This window comes from Mesoplodon bidens, assembly GCF_964165515.1.
Source record: "Mesoplodon bidens genome assembly, chromosome: 18".
Classification (NCBI taxonomy): domain Eukaryota; kingdom Metazoa; phylum Chordata; class Mammalia; order Artiodactyla; family Ziphiidae; genus Mesoplodon; species Mesoplodon bidens.
This window is the reverse complement of record NC_138175.1, coordinates 12,128,013-12,145,888: the sequence shown is the minus strand read 5'-3', so window position 1 is coordinate 12,145,888 and position 17,876 is coordinate 12,128,013. Positions and strand designations below refer to the sequence as shown.

Genomic DNA, 17,876 nt, shown 5'->3' with positions numbered 1-17,876 from the left:
CAGAGCAGAATGAACAGCTGGCGCAAAGCCCCTCAGCAGGACTGAGCTTGGCTTCTACACGGAGGTTCCCTGTGCTTAAAGCATCATGGAGGAGATTGCCAAAGACTGTGTTATGTTTAATAAGGATTTTGGATTTTCTTCTAAGTGGTAAAGGAAGCAGTGGGGGTAACATAGTTTATCTTACCTTTAAAAATCTTACTGACTGATCAGAGGGAAAGAGATTAGGGATATGGATGGGGATGGGGATGGTGATAGGAAACAGAAGACTAAAAAGATGAGGAAGAGGCCATTGAAGTAGTTCTGGAGAGATAATGCTTTGTTGAACCTGGTGGTTGTAGCTGAGATGAAGGGAGATGCCCAGATTTGGGATATAATTTGGAGGCACCATCACAGAACTGTCTGTTTTGTGTGAGCCTGAAAATTGGGTGTATGAGGTACTGGGGTGGGGGGTGTTGGGGGGCAGGAAGTAGAGTTGACTGATAAGGGGAATCAAATCAAATTAATTTCACTGAAAAACCCAACCTTACTTTTTTTTTACTGTGTTAGAAAATATTTTAGTAAATGTTGGTAAAGAGATATTTGTGAAGTAGAAAGAAAAGTAGGCAAATGAATAAACTCCCTGGGTATTGGTGTTCCTAAAATATTTGCTTTGTTTGGTATGATCTACATGAGGGTGACCTCATTCGTTGATCCAGTCATGGTAAGAGGACCTACCATGTGGCTGAATAGGTCGTAGCATCATCCCTTATTTCGTTCCTACGTATCCTGATTGTTACAGTTAAACAAAAAAAGAAGGAGGAGGAGGAGGGGAAGACAAGAAGAAGAAAAGGAGGGAGGAAAGGAAGGAAGAGGTGGAAGAGGAGAAGCTGAAATAAAAATTAAATATCAATTATTGAGAACAACTGCTTCATCCTAACTTTTTCACATATGAAGCTTTACCATATGTCTCATAGGAGAAAATAAAAGCTGTTTAGATGTGGGTTTTGCAGGTGAGCTATATGTTAGGTAGATGCATCCTGATACTGTGGAAGGAGCATAGCTCCTGGTCATACCATATAATAGTTTTGCAAACACCGGAGATTTTTTTTTTCATCATTCTGACGTTTAATTTCCTTATCTGCAATTTGATGGCGCTAGCTCAGCATCATTCCTATGGTCTTTCTAGCTTTCAAATCTAAAATCTGTAAGTCTAATTTCAGGTCTTTCCAGATTCTTATTGATTCCAATTTCCCTTAACAATTTTTTAAATACAGGTGCTTTTATTTTATTATTTTTTATTGAATAAAAGTGACACGCAACAACAGTTTTTAAGGTGTGTATCCAGCCTTGTGGTGAATGAAGTTTAACAACCTATTCTCAGAGTGTAGCTCTGACTTGAATGTCTGGTGATAGCTTTCATTTATGTTACTGAGTAAGATACAGTGAAACAATACAAACAAGTCGTAACCTTACTCATTCATCCATGATGTGAGCAACTTCTATGCTGAATCAGACCCTAGCTTTTGAATACAGGAAGAAGATGTTCTCAGTATTTCTCATGGTTCACAATGTCAGTAACTTTTATGTTTCGTCTGCACCTTATAGAAACAAACTTTACTGGGGGTTTCATAGTTGAAAGCTGGCTTGCTGCAGATGATGGAATTTAAACTGCTAGATAGAAAGAGGTTTAGACAATAGTAACTAATGTGGATGAAGATACGTTATGGTATAACTGTTAACACTATGATCTTCTTAAAGAAGGTTGCCATTTTATAGTAAAAAAGTAAATCATACATTGCTTGTTGACATTGTAGGAGACAAACTGAAATAGATCTTCTCCAGGTACATTGATTTCCTTCTTTTTTCTTTTCTTCTAGGGATTTTCAGGAAATGCAAATGCAGACAGTGTTGTGTACTATAGACTCCAGCCTTCTATCAAAGCCAGATTTCTGCGCTTCATCCCTTTAGAGTGGAACCCCAGGGGCAGAATTGGGATGCGAATCGAGGTGTTTGGATGTGCATATAGTAAGTGTTTGTTTATCCAACACAGTGGAATAGATATCAAAAGAGATGTTTTAAAAGCCAAACTGTATGCTGAAATGGATTTAAGAGCTATGTAAAGAGACATAAAAATGGGAGCAGTTTCCATGGGAAGCTTTATTTGTGCCCATACATGCCAATATTGACTTACGTGTTCAGCTTCTATATTTTAAATCAGAAATGGAAGCATTTTACAGATAGACAAATCATTACAGAGATAGATAGATAGAGATACATGTTTGTAGACATATGTGAATCCATTTATCCAAATCTGATATTTTTGACCAGATCTTAACTTTTAAATATTAGAATGTCCCCCATAGACTATATGTGATGATGTTTCATTTGGGCACCCTAAATTTAATAAAAGACAGTGGCCCATTTAGTAAAACCAATCATCTGTTTTGAGACCAAAGAATGTTTTTCTCTACAGCCTAAAAATAATATGCCATGAAACTCACTTATAAATATGCTATGCCCTGTGCATAAATTCATAGAAAAGGTAAAGACCCCTGCCAAAATGTAAGATGTGTTTGAAGTACTTTCACATAAAAGATAGAAACCACAGATTTCACTTAGTCTCCTCTTAATGAAGTATTTTTTTTTTTTTTTTTTTTTTTTTGCTGTACGCGGGCCTCTCACTGCTGTGGCCTCTCCCGTTGCGGAGCACAGGCTCCGGACACACAGGCTCCGCGGCCATGGCTCGCGGGCCCAGCCGCTCCGCGGCATGTGGGATCTTCCGGGATAGGGGCACGAACCCGTGTCCCCTGCATCGGCAGGCGGACTCTCAACCACTGCGCCACCAGGGAAGCCCTTAATGAAGTATTTTATTATGCCTTTTTGTGGGACAGAGACCTGAGAGTTCTTGGTAGCCCACCTCAAGCCACACCATCCTGTCATTATTTAACATGATCTACAATTATCAGACGAGCAGTCTGAGGTTTGGAGAGAGTCAGTAATTTGCCCAGCGTCTCACAACTTACTCCACAGAAGAATCTGGAAGAGAACCCATAACTGTTCAATTCACTGCATCCTTATTCCTCTAGTAAACCTTTATTTTTTTATCCACTAAAGCTTTCTTCACATGTATTTCATCACTTTTTCAGGTTCACTTTATTTATGTAAAAGGAAGGTGTGTCATAAAGAGGGCAGGCAGCTTGTTGAAGTTGTCTACCTGTGTCAGACAGAGAAACCACGTTGACAGAATTGTCATAATAGTATTAGTAGCAATAGCACTAATGTTAATAGGATTAATTTTTATAATTCTAGACATAACAAATTTTTCTTGAGTGCTTATTATATGTCTGATACCATATTAACCAGTTAGTTTATAATTCCAAACAAAGTCCAGATAAATATTATTAGGTAACTTGTTCCATTCCCCTACTTTGCAAATGAAGAAGCTGGAGCTTAGAGATTCGATGTTGAGACTGTGTGACTTGTTCCAGCCACCCAGATAGGAAGTTACAGAGCTGGGTTTGCAGCCAAGCCTGCCAGACTCCAGAACCCCAGCTTATTCTCAGGCCTCCTCCAGCTGTGAAATCAGAGATGAGCCATGGGCACCTTACTTCTCATCATCTGCCTGACTCCCTTCTAGCTTTCTTGGCTTCTGCAGTTCAGCACAGCTGCTCCTGGTATGTGTTAGCTCCTCCCTTTACAACGATCCCACTTGAATAAAATCATCCTTAAAAAAAACGTCCCACCCCAAATTGTGATTCTGGAACACAGAATCTGGACAGTCAGTCTCATTTGTCTTTGGATCGTAGAGTTTTAATAAAGCCCGTGCCACACGATGGACAATCAGCAAAGCAAACTCCAAAACGATTCATATTTATAGTTACTGATTCAGAGCATCTACCTTGCAAAATATTTATCACTGTATAATAATAGCAAACAGTTACTGAGCACTTATTCTGCATCAGATAATAGTTTTTATAGACATACTAATTTAATCCTAAAAATCACCCATCTAATGGAGTCTTAGCAATATTAAGCAGTTTTCCCAGCAGCACACACTTAATACACATTCGATCTCATATGTAAACTCAACGTTAGTTTAACAAGGCTATTGATGCTGTTTTCCCACAGTAATGTCCCTATGAAGTGACTGCTGGGGTGCAGGCTCCTTTGAGTTCTCTGCTGCCACGTGCTGGATGATAATTCAGATTCCCCTCCCCGCCCCACAACCCCATGAAACATTCTTTTTGCTGTGACTTCATCTGCTGTCTCTTGGAGTAAGCACATCATCCGGGCACTTAGTCAACCTCCTTTTTTCATGGACCCACGGTTGAAGGGTCAATAGTGAGAGCCAACATTTTAAACTCAAACATAAACACACATGGTAAAATGATACAGCAGGATTCAATGTAAAATGGCTGTCAGATAATTTTGGATAAAAGTGAAAAAAAATGAACTTAATGGAAAAATACTCTCACAGATGGCCGAAAATAACCTCAAAATGGGTTGGGTGTGAATGCCTTATGGGAATGTATTTGATCAAATTGACTTTAATTCCTCAATTACACCATAGTCAACACTCTTATTCTCCACCTCTGCGTACCATTAGCCTTGCAGAATATTAGTTTACTAAAGCATGATACTATTTAATCATCATTTACTGAACAGTTAATATGTGTCAGGTACTATTTTTTTTTACCATTTTAACAACACAGTGAAGTAGGTACTTGGATGTTACCATTTTATGGTCTGCTGAATGACCCCTGTGGCTTCTTGCTCTGGGTTGTCAGGCACAGAAATAGCTGAGACCACCAGTGTCCCCTGCCCTCAAAAGGAAGAACTGTAGGTCAGCAAAAGGAGCCCGCTCAAGATTTTGCCTGCAGCTCTCCTGAGTAGCCCAGATCCAAGATCAGACTGGATTTTCTCCAGATATGCAAGACCATTCTTCCGCAGTCCTTAAAAAAAGGAAAAGTGTGGGAGGGCGCGACATGAGCAGGGTTCTCGTGGATCACAGTCCCAGCACACCTGTACGTGCCGGCAATGAAGTGAGCCTCTTGTGAGCTTGAGGAAGGCCTGGAGGACTGCATCCAACCTGCCAGCTTGTGTGTTCCCATTGCCTGCACCAAGTTAATATGACTTTTGGGTGGGCTTTGCCTAAGTGGCTCACTCAAGAATGTTGTATACCAGGGTGCTTCAAGTCTCCTGACACGGGCAAAAGTGGACTTAGAGAAATTAAGAACTTTGGGATTACATAGCCAGTGTTAGACCTAGGATTTAAAATCAGATCCATCACCTTCCAAAACCAGTACTCTTGATGAATCATACATGTGTTCACCCTTTAAATGTCTATTGACACTTGCTGAAAGAGAAATCTACTAGCTGTTGGGTATAGGGAGGAAGTGAAAGTAATATATTTTTTCTTAAAGATGAGAATGTGCAATGTCGTAAAAATTACACAAACTCAATGCAAAATATGGTAGCGTTAGTGTAGGGTGTTAGGAATAACGTGATTGATAAATTGAGGTTAGTATGAGAAAGTTTATGGCAGTAGGTTTTGAAACTAAGGTGCAGATGTTTTCACATGAGAGGCTGGGAGAATGGTCCAAGAAGGGGTGTCTTCTAGTCAAGAACGGGAATGAGGATTGCTTAGAGGGATCAGTTTGTATTTGAGAATGGTCATTCAGACTGAAATGAGGGGTACAGATTAGCGGCAGCAGCTCAGTTGGGAGTCTTCTGAACTCCTTTGTGCAAGTGACAGCTGGAGTCTCAAGCTAGAGGATGAGCACTGAGGAGAGAGAGTTCTCCTGACTTGAATCAGATTCACAGTATGCTGAGGCTACTATTGAATCAAGAGAATTCAGTGATTGTATGTGAGGGGACACTGAGTGATTAGATTTGAACAGCTGTCTGGAAGGCGGTGTCATTTACTGGGAGGGGGCACTAGGAACAAATAAGTTCTGGAAGGGAGTAGGAGAGAGAATTCATTCCATCGCTGAGTTTAAGTGACTGTGAAATATGGAAGATTGGAACTCCACACCCTCTGGGGTGAAGTTACAGAATTGAAACCTATAAAATATCATTAGTTATTAAATCATAACCTTTCCACTTACTGTTGGTAATAAAAGTATAAAGTTTAAAGCTATGTTTGTACAACTACTCATGTCTTTGAAAAACAGAAATGCATTTCTGTCATAATTAAAACAGGTCCTTTATACTGTTTTTCAGGTAGTGTGCATTTTTATGCCAGACCCCCCCGGCCCCTTGTGCCTAAAATGTGTGTTGGCTGAAGTTATAGATGCAAGCTGGCCCTGTGAATATTGCTGGGAAGGTGGCTGTTGTGAGAACCACACACGGTTTTATTAAACCCTGAGTTAGAACAGTAACTTGTTATGAAGGAGCATCAAGTGAATGGAAAATCCATATCAAAGAGCATGTTCTCCTTTCATGTCGGTAAACCTGACGTTGTTTCCTGAGTAATGAGAGAAGCAGAAGCTAAATTTTACAGGTTCAAAGGGAAAGTATAAATTTCAGATGTCTTGGCCATAGCCACTGTGAACACGTTTACAGATCTAGACAAGAGGTGTAGGTAAGGAAATAACTTGTGGAAGAAAGAAAAAGAAAAGACAGTGTTTGATGGTGAAGAACTACTACTCTGCTCAGTGTATCCCAAAGGGTAAACAATGGTAAACAAAGGCAAGAAAGGAAAATAACTGGGTGCAAGTGAGTGAGTCTGAGGAGTGCTTAAGAAGTAGCAATTAAGCCGCAGGAGATAATGGTTAATGGTGGGTGAATTGCTGAAGCAATCGCCCTGATAATAGATTCTTAGTTTCTTTTCTCTAGCTGTTGTGTAAACACTCTGATTTTGCGATCCACAATCTCTCCTTCCTCATCCTCAGCAGAATGAAAGCATCCAACTGCCCAGCCGTAGTGAAATAATTACAGTTTCTTTGAAGTGCTGTGATTTCATGATTTTTCTAGTCTTAGGATCTTTTCATGAAGCATGGGGCGATCACCACACGTCTAGCCTTCATTCCCCTACCTAGATAATTCTTTTACTCATTGTCTTCTCTCTGCATAGAAATCACTGTTTCTGACAACTTCTCTAGTACTTCCTGTTTAGGTCAGAGGATGTGTTCTGCTCCTGGAACAGCTGTTCTGCTCCTGATCCCATCATGCACACATTATACTGTATTGAAATCGGATGGTCCTTTTTTGTTATTAGTCCTCTGGACAGATAGATGAATGAATGGGGGCAGGTCTGGGGAACTTCAGGAAGGCTTTTCCCGTCATCCAAGTGTCATATTCAGTCCATTAAAGATCAGGCATAGAGCACAGGGAAAACTGAGTGAGAGGATTGGCAGAGAAGAAACGTACAGAAGTGTTACACTATTATGTTTATTTGCTTAAATGCAGACTGTGTGAGAGAAAATTATGGATTCTATTTAGTAAATGGAAATAAGTCAGAAATTACAAAACTCATGTTCACTTAAAATAAGAGTATGTATTTCATGGTGTAAAAAATACTGGAAGCTGGAACTACTTACATCTGTAGATTTCTGTTTAGAAAATATATTAATAGGAAATATAAGAAAGTAACGTGAAAAGTACAACTGTTTATCTGGGTGAAAAATCACTGAAAGAAAAGTAAGTAAGTAATAGCCTTCTGTCTACTCAGGATGCAGCCCTCTCACACCGCTTGTTGGGTTGGGGAAAAAGGAAAAGCAGGAAATGTGTTAGATTTACCCTAAAGAATAGTTGTGGTTGAATCCAATACCTACTTATTAAGCAGCTCCAACATGTTAACTGCTAAAATCTTGACAAGGTGCTTTAAATACAGTCCCTGCTCTCAGATTGTTTATCAGCTAATGCTGTAGCTGAGGGATCCTATTTTATGTCAGAGTTTAAAAAGAAGATGGATTCATGTTGGCCTAAAATCAAAGTGGATAAATTCTAATTCTTTGCAAAGTTTGCAGTCTTAAGATTTTAATTTGATGATACGTGAAGTTATATTAAAATTAAAATGAGGTTAGCTTTTAGAATGCCAGAAAATAAGGAGACTATGAAAACCCACCAGAATAATGTCAAAAGAACTCAGCCGACTGAAGGGGCTCTCACTGACCAAAGATGGAAATATTTTAGCATCAATAAAGATAGTAACTGCAGTTTTGAAACATATTAACTATATTTAAGTGAATGGGTTCATGATAATACTAAAAAAAACAACCTCATTGGTCACCTAGGAGAACTATTAAGGAATCGACTCATTATTTTGAAAGCTAATAAATGAAGAGAAAACATCAAGCATTTATCCTACTCTTGCTATGTAATCTGTACCTCAAGGTTAATCAAATAGAAGATTAGAGGGGATTTTTCTTTAAAGTTATATTTATATAAATAAACAAGGAATAGTAGAATCAGTATATGCCCATTTTGCAAAACTAAATAAATTAATGGACAAGTCAATAGTTATAAAATTTACAAAAAGAGAGAGATTTGCTTTTAGGTACCAGTCATAACAGAGTAGCTTTTATTGGACTATCTTGCTGCCCACAGCAATTATAGTGGCTGGATAAAATACACTTTAAAAAATGCTTGAGGGCTTTGAAATTCAACTCAAAACAGGCAGCAGCTTGAGAGGACTTGATTCTTGAAAGATGGAAAGCAAACTCCTGGAGATCCATATTTAACTGACTTTTTCCTAAGAACATCATAATACTCAAGCAGCAAGTAGCCAGATTTTACTAGGCTGAGGAGACAGAGGTCAGAGTTCAAGGTTGCCAGAGTGATTAGAAATTTAGGGTGGAATACTGAAAAGGAGGGTGTCAGAGAGGGAGAGCCCTGACTCCTGCATACACATTCCCCTTAAATCCTTGCCTGATTCCTGACTTGCCCATGCCCACTATGCACCAGGCAATAGCAAGAGCTGGGAGATTCAAGTCCTGAGGACTTCATCCAGCATCTGCCTAGTTCTGGGAAGGATACCTCTGGAGTCCAAGTTCTGCCAATTTAGAGGGACTTGTTAAACACTTCGGGCTTTTACCCGAAAAGGCAGAAAGGCATTGCCTTAGGAATACACACCGTAACTGAGGACCAATTGTTACGTCCTGCGACTAAGGACAAATCCTAAGTAGACCTGTCCAAGAAAAACCTGGAACCACGCCTTCACAGGGTCAAGGTGATCTGCCAGTACTTCAGTTCCCTGGTCTCTTCCATTTCGTTTCTGCCACACCATCCGTCCCCCTCCAGACTCTCCCACCCTCCCAGCTCTTCTCACCCTCTTCTCCCCCTCCCCACCTCCTCTTCCTTTCCTGACCCTAGGTGTTCTCATAGGTGGCGATCTACTCAGCTTAAATATCATTTCCTCAGAGGTGTCGTCCCTAATCAACAACCTAGTTTAGACCTTTCTGCTCAAACCTCTGATATCACCCTGTCCTTTCCCTTCAAGTTCCACTTAACAGTGTGTAACAACATCTGTTCAGATGGGATGAGTTGTGTGATGTCTTTCTTTTCCTTCTGATTGGAGGATCCATGAGGATGGAATGTGCTCCCTGTTACACAGCCTCCTACTGTAGAACTTGGCACAGTAAACGTTCAGTAACTATTTGTTAAGTGGAGGTATTAAGAAAAGTATCTGATTAGCCATGATATAAACCAAAAAAATGAATACATATGCAAACATCCAAATTTATTATACTCAAGCAGTAGCAACTGATGAAAAGAGAAATATCTCCGAGATGAACATACGAAATTTCAAAAGTTGTTATTATTAAAATGAGAATAATAGCATACTAAATAATAACTGTCAAGGCATTTTGATATTTCCCTCGGGTGCCAACAGCTTTTTTGGTATAGCATGAAAGGTTGGAATTATTCTCCACATATTCCAAATAAGGAAATTGAGAATTGGCATTTAAGTGATTTCTGTGACATCACAAAAATAACAAATAAATATTAGAAACAGAAATCCAGCTTACATCCTCCAATGATACACTCCAGCATCCTTGATGAAGTAGATGTTACCGATTTCAAATCTATTTAAAAGGTTAATTTAAATTGATATGTAAGTGGCCGTGATGATGTTTGCCCCCATAACCTCCTGGAGTCTATCACTGACCTTAACTCAGTCTGTTTAAAGCCATGATAGTAAAGTCACCTTTTCCCTGTGGTTATATACAGCATTTGATCCTGTGCCTTCTTCCTTTTTACCATATTAATTTTAGTTGTTTTAAACCTAAGAGTCCCTTAAATCATTCTATGTTCTTTTATGCTACTATGCAAAAATAGAACAACCCATTTCCTGTTGATTTCTCAAGTGCTTGGTCTCTCCTCTCCATCTCTTTAAAAGCACAATTCTGTAATGCAGATCTCACGTGCCTATACATCATGCTGTAGTTTTAATATTTCACTATATAATAGTTTAACAGTGACTCAGTCTGATTAATGTTTTTTAGAAGTCAAAATTGGACCTCTGTTTGTTTAGTGATTCATAGGTAGTAATTTTTAAATAGAGAGGCAGTATGATCAGTGTTTAAGACTGAATTCAATTTAGCCCAGAAGAGTTTGGTCCATAGCTGTTTTCTCTAGTGGTAGCACTCTTTTTCTATTTGTGTTTTTGGGATGATTCCCAAAGAATTATTAGAAGAGTCTCATGTCTTTTTCAAGAACTCTTTCATGACCTTCAATAAAGTGAATTTTCTATTTTTAATGATTTGTTTTCCATTTCATGCATTTTCTATTCCAATTTTTCTCTTTTAAGTTTCTTAGTCAACTGATCTCATCAATAATGCTATGATTCATGGTTTAACTCACAGAATCCATTTCTCCCTGAAAGACGTTTCAGGGACAAGTCACTACCACCTCCACAATTTTCTGCAAGTACCACCTATGGTATAGATAAATAAAACAATTTTGTTTTCCATGGTACAATTCAGTATGCAATGAGGTTGTTCATTTTCAGAGAACAGGTTTCTGTAAGCTACCTCTTCTGCTTGTCAAATAACCCTTATGCTGTCGTTTGCCTCAGGATCACTCAGGAACCTATACTCTTGGGTTGTCTTTCAGAGATTCTAAATTAGCGGACATCAGGCAGAATGCAGGATGTTTGTTGAATGTTTATGGAGGCCACAAGAGATTCTCCTTAGGTGATTCTCATGTGGTGTGACCATGGACCCCAATTTGAGAAATCATGCTCTTGGATATGTTTTTCTTAGTAATTCACTTACAGGGTGGGGAAGACATTGCTTTTTCAAATGGCAACCCCTCACAATTGGAGAAGCCTCAAACTTCTGGAGCAGGGATAGGATGCAAGGGAGAGGGAACGGTATTGGGTCAAGTGGAAGATACGACAATGAGGAGTGTGTTTGCATGTGAAACATGCAGAGGTAGAAAAGCAGTTTGCTGCTCACGGAGGTGAAGCATTTCTTCCCTTTAGTTAACATCCTTCTCTGAGGCTGAGAGGTTCAACTCCTCCTGCACGTGTTAGAAATCTTTCGGGACCCAGCCCTGATGCAGAAGTGAAGCATGAATAATCACATCTCAGGGACGTGTGTCTTCCCCGCTAGACCGTAAGCTCCTGGGGAAAAAAATGCACTTCGTGTTATGCATTACTGTGTCTTCCACTGTGTTCGCAGGAAGGTCTCCATAAATATGTGCTGCAGAAGGAGCGCAGGATACATGTTTCAGCAATTCCACTTCTCACACAACTCCCTGAAAGAAATAGGAATATTTTCTTTCAGAAAACTCTTTATTCTACGGGAGATTATATTTCTGAATCATGCAAATCAAGCAGGCTATACCTCTTTCCCGGGGTCACGGGGAGAATTGATATGAGAGTAGGGCCTGCAATCTTTGTGAGCCACTTCTTTCCTTGCTTCCTGCTATAAATGAGAAGATCTGAGATGGAGGTATTCACTGAGGAGGATTCAGGTCACCGACAATTGCCGTGGTGAGTCAGCTCAGGCATTTGCTGACAGACAGAGAAAAAGCCACAGAACCCACAGATGGCTCAAAATCATTCTTGCTGCATAACCTGGCAATGACATTGGTAATTGAGCATTTCTTGTGCACTTCAGAAATTCATTATTTTTTAGAGTCCACTTTTAAAAAATAAACACACCAAATGTATTTATTAAACTATTTTTGCTACCCCTCTTTCCCTGCCCAGTATTCTAATAAGTAATAGCATTAATAGTAGTTAACATTTTTTGAATTCTAATTATATGCTAGCAACTTCCAAAAATTGTGTAGATATGCATTCATACAACAGACCTATGAAGAATATACTGTTATTAACAAAATATTGTAAATCACCTATACTCCACTTAAAAGAAAGAATGTACTATTATTCCCATGTTACAGATGAAGGAACAGGGACAAAGAGGGCAGGTAACTTGCTGTGATAGAATAATGCCCTGTAACCGTAAATATGTTACATTACATGACAAAGGTACTTTACAGTTGTGATTAAGTTACGGGTCTTGAGTTGGGGAGATTATCCTGGATTATCCAGGTGGACCCAGTGTAGTCACAGGGGTCCTTATAAAAGAGAGGTGACAGGATCAGAGTTAGAGGAGGATATGTGACTGTGAATGCAAACATGAGAGATAATGAGAAAGAGAGAAATTTGAAGATGCTATGATGCTGGTCCTATTCAAGAAGGAAGGGGCCATAGGCCAAGAATGCAAGTGGTTCCTAAAAGCTGGAAAAAAGAATGTTGAATTACTATCACTAGGTTAAGTACACAAATGTTTAATGTCCAACAGGGCAATAAAACCATAACCTTTGGGGATATATTTTCTATCTGACGGAAGTTATTTGCATCTCTACTGGGAAAACAAAACAAAATAAAACTATAAATTAACATGTAACTTAGAGACTGTCCCTCATCAGTAATAAATAGTAAAATAAGATATTTGTGAATTCACCTAGAATTAATTAGATGGGCTTCTCTTAAAAAGCTCCAGCATGACATTGAGAGGACATGAAGTTATTCCTTTGATTTATTTTCCAGCTTTTTCAATTTTCTTAACCGTGGTAATATCAGTTTCAAGAGAGACCTGTTTCTCCCACCAGCATCCTTGGAGAAAATTCAGATTCTCTCTTCCTCTCTCTCCCTCTGTCTCTCAAAAGATTATTTTTTCTCAGATAGTTCCAGATTTTTATATCGTTAACTGTATTTATCATAGCACAACGTTTTATGATGATTGTTTAAAATCACATGCTTTTTATATATCAGATAAGTTCTGTAAATAGCATTTATAAGTGAGTTTTCTATCTAAAGTCATACTGTTAGGGACCATCCTGAATTTCTTTGTTTTATGGGAATCCTTGTACATATATTACATGGATATAACTTGAAGTTTCCCCGTACTGACATTGTACTTATATTCTGAATTATATTTAGCTTTTTTTTTCCCGAAGGGTATTGTTCACATTGCATGTGAAATCTGAGAGCTGAGTTACTGACTGCCACTGGAGTTTCTCAGCATCCTCAGAGCTTCCTTTCATGATAGTGAATGAGAGAATGTGTTGGGAGAATGTCTAGCCATCTTAAAATTAAGTATAATAAGAGTAATTATTTTATGGGGACAACTTTAGGACTTGAAGACTGACAAGAGTAAGAAGATTATTGATTACCATCTGCTTTAGCATCAGGTTTCTAGACCTGAGAACTGAGCTTTCCCAGCTACCTTAATTAAAGTGACCCCAGGCTTCTTTTAATCTTGATCAGAATGCCTGTTATGGTCTGTAATGGTTTATGAACTTACTTTTTTTTTTTTTTACATCTTTATTGGAGTATAATTGCTTTACAATGGTGTGTTCGTTTCTGCTTTATAACAAAGTGAATCAGTTATACTTATACATATGTTCCCATATCTCTTCCCTCTTGCGTCTCCCTCCCTCCCCCCCTCCCACTCTCCGTATCCCACCCATCCAGGTGGTCACAAAGCACCGAGCTGATCTCCCTGTGCTATGCGGCTGCTTCTCACTAGCTAGCTATTTTACGTTTGGTAGTGTATATATGTCCATGCCGCTCTTTCGCTTTGTCACAGCTTACCCTTCCCCCTCCCCATATCCTCAAGTCCATTCTCAAGTAGGTCTGTGTCTTTATTCCCATCTTACCCCTAGGTTCTTCATGACATTTATTTTTTCTTAGATTCCATATATGTGTGTTAGCATACGGTATTTATCTTTCTCTTTCTGACTTACTTCACTCTGTATGACAGACTCTAGGTCCATCCACCTCACTACAAATAACTCAATTTTGTTTCTTTTTATGGCTGAGTAATATTCCATTGTATATATGTGCCACATCTTCTTTATCCATTCATCCTACGATGGACACTTAGGTTGTTTCCATCTCCTGGCTATTGTAAATAGAGCTGCAATGAACATTTTGGTATATGACTCTTTTTGAATTATGGTTTTCTCAGGGTATATGCCCAGTAGTGGGATTGCTGGGTCATATGGTATTTTTAGTTTTTTAAGGAACCTTCATACTGTCTCCACAGTGGCTGTACCAGCAACTGACAAAGGATTAATCTCCAAATTTTATAAGCAGCTCATGCAGCTCAATAACAAAAAAACAAACAACCCAATCCAAAAATGGGCAGAAGACCTAAATAGACATTTCTCCAAAGAAGATATACAGATTGCCAACAAACACATGAAAGGATGCTCAACATCGTTAATCTTTAGAGAAATGCAAATCAAAACTACAATGAGGTATCATCTCACACCGGTCAGAATGGCCATCATCAAAAAATCTAGAAACAATAAATGCTGGAGAGGGTGTGGAGAAAAGGGAACACTCTTGCACTGCTGGTGGGAATGTGAACTTACTTTTTTACTTGCTACTTGTTGTCCATCTTCACTGAATGTAAGTTCCATGAGGACAAGGGCCATGTTGGTGTTGATCCCTCTTTTATCTCAGCATCCATCACAGGGCCTCAGACTGGATAGGCTAAATAAATATTTATTGAATGAATGGGCCCAACTACTTAGTGTGATACCTGTGAAGTAAGAATGTAATAGGTAAGAGAGAAAATGGCAAGTGGCTTCCATTTAAGAGATGAAGTAGTATACCATTGCTTTAGGCATCAATAGTCTAATATGTTTCTCACTATCCCATTTTGCTGATGGAGATATTCCAGGCACAAAGCTCTTGGTGCCGTGAAAGGCTAATACGACCATTATAATGTAATAACAACAATAGTGAAGAAGAGAGAAAAGAAATAGAAGGCTGAAGTATCACAGGCTAGACCTTCATTGGGGAAAATATTCTCTTGGTAGCTAATTCGAAAAATAGACTTTATCTGAAATAAAATCTTTATAATGATGGATGCCTTTAAGCAATGCATTAACTCAGAGATAACTGCATGGCTCCAAATGTGTCAGCATTTAAAGTCTGTCTTATTGGAATTTTTCTTAATTTATTGTAATCTAATTATCATAGAACACGTTATTTGTATTTGACACAGAGTTATGTTTTTGCCATGCACATTCATTCAGCTATATAACAAGGAGTAATTATTCAGTTAACATTATTCTTTCTACAGAATGCAGTGTTTATTCATGTGCACTCGGTGAATGAATTCTTTTATAAGCACATTAACAAGATGTGGAAAAATCAAACCTCTGAATTTCCAAAAGATAGCTGCATAAAATAGTTGGAAAAAATTTTGGACAGTGGTGAATGTAAATGGTTCCCATTAAATATGATGTATAATCTGAAAGAAATGCATATTTGGACATACAAGTTGGTGTAATAATTTTGTCAAATGAAACAAGATGAGTGAATTGTAAAGTCATTTTGTTGACTGGGAGAAGTCACCTAACCAGTTGAAAAATAGCTTCCTATTTTACTGGGTTTCCCTAACCTCTTCATTTATTACATAAATGCACTCTCAAGGGTAATTGCCTTAAAAAAAAATCTTTGACGTGTGAAATGTAGGAAACACTGCAAGGCTTTCTGAGTATTATCAGTTCTTTGCTCAGGGTGCAACTGATTTTGACAGCTGTACTGTTATGTTACTGGTATAACATGACATCTTTTATCAGATGAACTGAATAAAAGTGATCTTGACAATGAGTAGATAAGACACTGTCAGAAAGCTGAAAAAACCTGTCAATGTCACAGTTATGACACAAATGCAGCAGAACAGCCCTTATAATGTCATTAAGTGAATACCTTTCCAACAGTGCCCTTGAGAAGACAGAAAATAGCATTGCTCTGAAATACTATTACTTAGCCACAAAAATAATAAAATAAAACAAAACACAAAGGTCAGTTTAATATATACTTGAGGTGGCATTGATGAGTCCGATGTATGTGTTTGTATTTGTGTGTCGATATCTTTTATATATGCCATATAGAAAGAATTTTGAGATTTCAAAACTACTTTTTCAGAAGCTAAAAAACCATTTAACTTCAACATTTCAAGAATGTCATTAAAAATATTGATCATGAAATATGCAAAGTGGTTTTATGGGTATTGATGATAACCTTTTCCCTAATTTATTATGGAATGAGAAACAGCCTTTAATAATATAAGAGAAAATTAGGAATACATTTCAAAATGTATTTCTAGATCATGAATTTTGTAAATAGGTGAGTAAAGACTAAAATGGAATCAATCCCAGGAATTAGAAGGAATTAGACATTTGGTGGTTTTATTTTCCATTATTTTGATTGGCTTGGAGCTGAAATATACATGTATGGGTACAAGTATAATGCTCTTTCTATACATATACTTTTAAAATGCTTTAATGAAAAGCATATTTATCCTTAGAATGACTTTTAATGTCTTTGTCTAGGATCAGAGGTGGTTGATCTTGATGGGAAAAGTTGTCTTCTCTACAGATTTGATCAAAAATCCCTGAGCCCAATAAAGGATATAATTTCTTTGAAATTTAAAACTATGCAGAGTGATGGGATTCTACTTCACCGGGAAGGGCAAAATGGAGATTACATCACACTGGAATTAAGAAGAGGAAAACTCTTTTTAGTTATTAATTCAGGTAAAACTATTTGGGTAAAGTGTTTGAAAAATCTGGTCATTTAGATATCACCTTAGTAACTTTATGCTTTTATAGCTTATCTTTTTTTTAACAATTAAGGTGCCTTATTTCCACATTCAAGTGTTTATGTATATATGTGTGATATATATATATCACACATATATATATATACATGCCCATATTGTACTTGCACGTAAAAATGGTTCCTAATTTGCAAATTGTACAAGACCCTCTTTCAATGTCATAGTGCTGACAGTACCACTTAGCTCTTTTCAAACCTCATGATGAAAGGGATGGGTCATTGAAAAATACTGAGGTAGTAAAAATAATGAGGTTGTAGCAAAGATAAAATTTACATTGAAAATGAGTGCGTGATGGTGGGTAATGCTAATAAAGAGAATTAACAGAGGAAGAAATACAACAAGGTTGAGAGGATATTATATTCAATCTTGAGGTAAATCCAGACTAGCGTTTTGGATGGAGTGGATGGAAAGAGATTGCAATTATCATGAGAGACTCTGGTGCCCCCAAAAGAAACTTTTTTTCTTTTTTTAAACTGAGAATAATGGTGCTGTTATTTTTTTCTCTTCTAAGGTGAAGCTAAGCTGCCCTCCACTCACGTCCCGATCAGTCTCACCCTGGGCAGCCTGCTGGACGACCAGCACTGGCATTCCGTGCTCATCCAACGCTTGGGCAAACAAGTCAACTTTACAGTGGACGAGCACAGGCATCGTTTCCACGCCCAGGGAGAGTTCAGTTACCTACATCTCGATTATGAGGTGTGATGGTTACGTTTCAATTAATGCAGACTTTGTAATGTATATGTGGTATAGCCACATGAAAGAAAATACACTATAGAAAACCTATGTTCAGAGTCAGTC

At 38.1% G+C, this 17,876-nt stretch overlaps 1 protein-coding gene across 7 annotated transcripts in view; it reads left to right on the top strand.

Moving 5' to 3' along the window:
• CNTNAP4 (contactin associated protein family member 4) overlaps positions 1-17,876 on the top strand; it is a gene marked incomplete at both ends in the record, with an annotated part of 257,669 nt that overhangs the window by 138,115 nt on the left and 101,678 nt on the right. For all 7 annotated transcript variants that reach the window (XM_081215455.1, XM_081215456.1, XM_081215458.1 and 4 more), the window contains 3 exons: positions 1,857-2,004; positions 16,792-16,995; positions 17,590-17,774. In XM_081215455.1, coding sequence (XP_081071581.1) covers positions 1,857-2,004; positions 16,792-16,995; positions 17,590-17,774 — 537 coding nt within the window. The remainder of the gene's footprint in view (positions 1-1,856; positions 2,005-16,791; positions 16,996-17,589; positions 17,775-17,876) is intronic.